This window comes from Schistocerca piceifrons, chromosome 2 (assembly GCF_021461385.2).
Source record: "Schistocerca piceifrons isolate TAMUIC-IGC-003096 chromosome 2, iqSchPice1.1, whole genome shotgun sequence".
In the NCBI taxonomy this organism is placed as follows: domain Eukaryota; kingdom Metazoa; phylum Arthropoda; class Insecta; order Orthoptera; family Acrididae; genus Schistocerca; species Schistocerca piceifrons.
In genome coordinates, this window is record NC_060139.1 from 252904792 (window position 1) to 252908745 (window position 3954).

Sequence of the window (3954 nt, forward strand, 5' to 3'; positions counted from 1 at the left end):
TCGTTATTGGCGTAGAGTAATGGTCAAGCGCATTGCTCACGAAACAGGCGACTTGGGATCAATCCCACGTCCGTCCAGATTTTTTTTTTCTCATTTTTATTTTACTTCGTATCTTCAGAGTGTTCGGTTATTTACGGTAGATGTATATTTCTATCGTCAAGTCAAAAATCTAATTAAAAGATTACAAAGTGCCCCTGAATAACTCCAACAACAGCGAGAGGTATCATCAAGAGAAGATGCAATTAAAATACATTCGACCGTGCTGCATCAATTCAGTGCTCTTGTGGACACCCCTATGATCTAGTACGCTTGGTTTGCATCCAAACTATTAGAGGAAACACCTTAGTTTTAAAACTTGAATTAAGTGTGCTTTCCAATGAAGCATGTTGCAGAGAAATGTAACTGCTCAAACAATGCCTTCATAAAATGTGCCTAGAGTGAAACATATATGTTTCACATGTTTCTATGATATGTCACCATAAAAATGGCAAAACTTCTACTGTCGTAATGAATAAAAAGTAGCGCACGTAATCACAAGAATCTTTAAAATCTTTATTTTCATTAAAACTTTCGCCTAGTTATATAAATATACTACTTGAATGTATTTAAATTCTACGGTAAATAGTTGCAAAATCTGACGAAACCAAGGAAAATAAGAATGAAAACAATTGAAAAAAATTAGGAAGCACCTGGGATTGATTCCAGGTCGACTGTTTCGTGAGCAATGCGCTTGACCATTACGCTACGCCGTCAACATGTTCGCTGCGGCTGACGCATATAAGCGGCGCGTTCACTAGCAGAGTTCTCAGTTTAGTTTGTTCGGCTGTGCACTCGTGTTAGTTCAAGTAACCAACGACATATCACGTAACGTGTTCCTGTCTGCAGTTGTGTGTTTTCGTTTTTTGTCGTCTGTGTTGTGCATTGTTTGCAATGGCGGCGAATGAACCGACACCGGGGCCTTCGAACGCGAAAAAGTGTAGGAAGAGTGACCAATATACTGACCATGAGTTACTACGTGTGTTAGAAGATAGTGATGTAGAGTTCAGAGAGGACGAACCAGATGAGGGTGACTGGCATTTGGAGACTGCAGAAACAGACCACAGTGATGACAGTGTGGAAGCAGAACTGTCCAGTATGTTTCGTGACAGTTCGGAATCGGACGATACGGGCGACGATGATGAGGAAATCGCCGACGATAAAGAACCAGCGCTCGCAGAGGTAAGCAAACCAGGTGTTACGTGGCATGAAGAACCACATGGGATGCAGTATCACCCGTTTACGAAAGCAGAATGTTTGCTGATGAAGCCTGCTGGCAATACGCCAATGGATTTCTTTAGGCTACTGGTTACAGATGACATACTGCAGCTCATAGTTGACGAAACAAATGATAACGCACGGAATATATTTGCGAGCGCAAATACACAAGAGGGCTCTAGAATTAGTAATTGGAAACCCGTAAGTATAGAAGAAATACTTGTCTTCCTGGGGATTTCATTACATATGGGTAATGTCAAATGTGCCCGACTACAAGACTACTGGAAGAGGGATCCGCTGTTCGAAAATAAAGGAATAACGATGAGTATGAGCAGAGACAGATATTTGCTTATCTTACGCGCATTGCATTTTGCAAAAAATCCAGAGTCAGGCGAACCGAAACCAAATGATCGACTGTATAAGATACGCCCTATATTGAATTATTTCAACAACAAAATGTGTAATGTGTATTATCCAGGTAGGGATCTCTCTTTAGATGAATCAATGATTCTTTGGAGGGGACGATTGTCATTTAGACAATACATAAAAAACAAAAGAAATAAGTATGGCATCAAATTGTACATGCTAAATAACCCAGACGGCTTCATCAATAAATGCGCTGTGTACACGGGGATGCGTGGTGATATGGGGGAAAAGGGCATGCTGAAAAGATAGTATTGCATTTGTTAGAAGAGAAGGTGAATGTTGGCCATCACATTTACATGGACAATTTTTACAACAGCTTTGCCTTAGCTAAAACCCTGTTGAATGCAAAAACACATTGCACCGGGACACTAAGGGTAAATAGGAAAAATACCCCTAAAGACGTGGTATGCGCCAAGCTGGGGAAAGGGGACACCATAGCACGATATTCGGACGGGGTAATGATCGGCAAATGGAAGGATAGACGAGAGGTCTCCTATATTTCCACAGAATACCCCAATACAATGGAACATGTGCAGAATGCACGCCAGCAAATAGTCGCGAAACCACTGCCAATTATCAGATATAATAGTTGTATGTCTGGGACCGATAGGCAGGACCAGATGTTGTCTTATTATTTATGTGAACGAAAGACAATCCGCTGGCCAAAGAAACTATTCTTCCATGTAGTTGACATGCTAATGTTCAATGCACATTACCTATATAATAAATACTCAGGGCATAATATGACTTTGTATGATTATAGAATACAAATAATAAAGGGACTACTTCCACCAATGGACGTTACAAAAGGTGTGCGTAACAAATGTAAAGACACACATGTTGTGCAAAAGCGGGACGCAACGGAAGGGACGAAGCAAGTTATGCGGAAGCGATGTAAAACGTGCGCGGCACGGGGCAAGCGTACGGATACACCATACGTGTGTATAACGTGTCCAAACCAACCTGGATTCTGTTTGAACTGCTGCACAATTACACATCCATAATGTAATGGGACGTCGTATCTACAGAGGAAGATCTGTTTGTGTTTGATTTGTAAAGTGTTTGTTTTATTTGATAGCCCTGTAAATATAGTTACATTGGTTGCTCAGAATATGATGTTTCTGTACAGTACCGTATGTGGACTTATTTGTGGTTTGCTATAAAAACATCACCTCTACACCTTGAAAACTTATTTGTTACTAGCTGCAGTGCCCGGCGTTGCCCGGGTGTGTATTCATTCCTGTCTTATTTTAGTCCATCTGCTTCTTCTCTCTCTGTCCATCGCCTCCTGTTCTATCGCTATCTATTTTCCATTCATCTCAGTTCCGTTTTCACACAGGTCAATCTTCATGACATAATATTTCCTGTACTATGTGTCCCACAAGAATATAATTTTCCATGTTCCCCGGGAAGAATATTAGGAAACTGCAAAATGAGGTGCGAATGGAGTTGGTATTACAGACGTAATACATTACAACCACATGCATTGTGGGACGGATTTTCGTGCGTTTCATAGTTTTGACGTCATATCTCCTGTACTACGTGTCATACTATGATATAATTTCAAAGCTACATTTAGTGGTATATATGCATATCCTCTGCAAAATTCTTCGCGAATAGCTTTAGTAGTAATGACATAATAAATAGAAATCACAAACCTGATGTTGCGGTTATTCAAGAACAGAATTGTTTATGACGTCATATCTCCTGAACTATATATCGTAAGTAGTTTTTGCTACCATAGCAAATGATTCATTACCTTAGAGAAGATTTGTACCAAATTTGATTGAAATCGGTGTACTAGTTTAGGAGCAGATGTGGAATATCGTCACATGATGCGGCCGTTTTTGACGAATTACATTGTTCATGACGTCATATCTCCTGACGTATGTGTCGTATGTGGTTCTTACCCCTACAGTGATAGTTTTCCGATAATAGGAATATGTGTACCACGTTTCGTTGAAATCGGTCCAGTAGGAGGAGATGTGGAACATACATACATACACATACAGTCATTTTTATAATATGTATATATTTGTGATTGGGTTTCCATACCACCACATTGCAGACGAGTCCTGTTTCTTTTTCTTCGTTTTATAAATCTTTTGGTGTTTTCCGACTAATTCTTTTTCAATGGAGTGGATTTGTCACTTGTGTGAATTGCATTTTCTGTCCAGTTAGCAATACAATAAATAAATAAGGGGCTTTGTTAGAATTGTTTGCAATAAATGCATGTAACGCTTATAAGCGACAGACAGCAGGCAGCATTTATCA

The 3954-nt window shown here is 39.9% G+C and overlaps 1 protein-coding gene across 1 annotated transcript; it reads left to right on the top strand.

Moving 5' to 3' along the window:
• The first annotated feature begins 711 nt into the window (after positions 1-711).
• Positions 712-1929, top strand: LOC124775302 (piggyBac transposable element-derived protein 4-like). The gene has a single exon (XM_047250138.1). It carries the CDS (start codon positions 931-933, stop codon positions 1927-1929), a length of 999 nt encoding a protein of 332 aa, XP_047106094.1. The 5' UTR covers positions 712-930.
• Positions 1930-3954: the final 2025 nt, after the last annotated feature.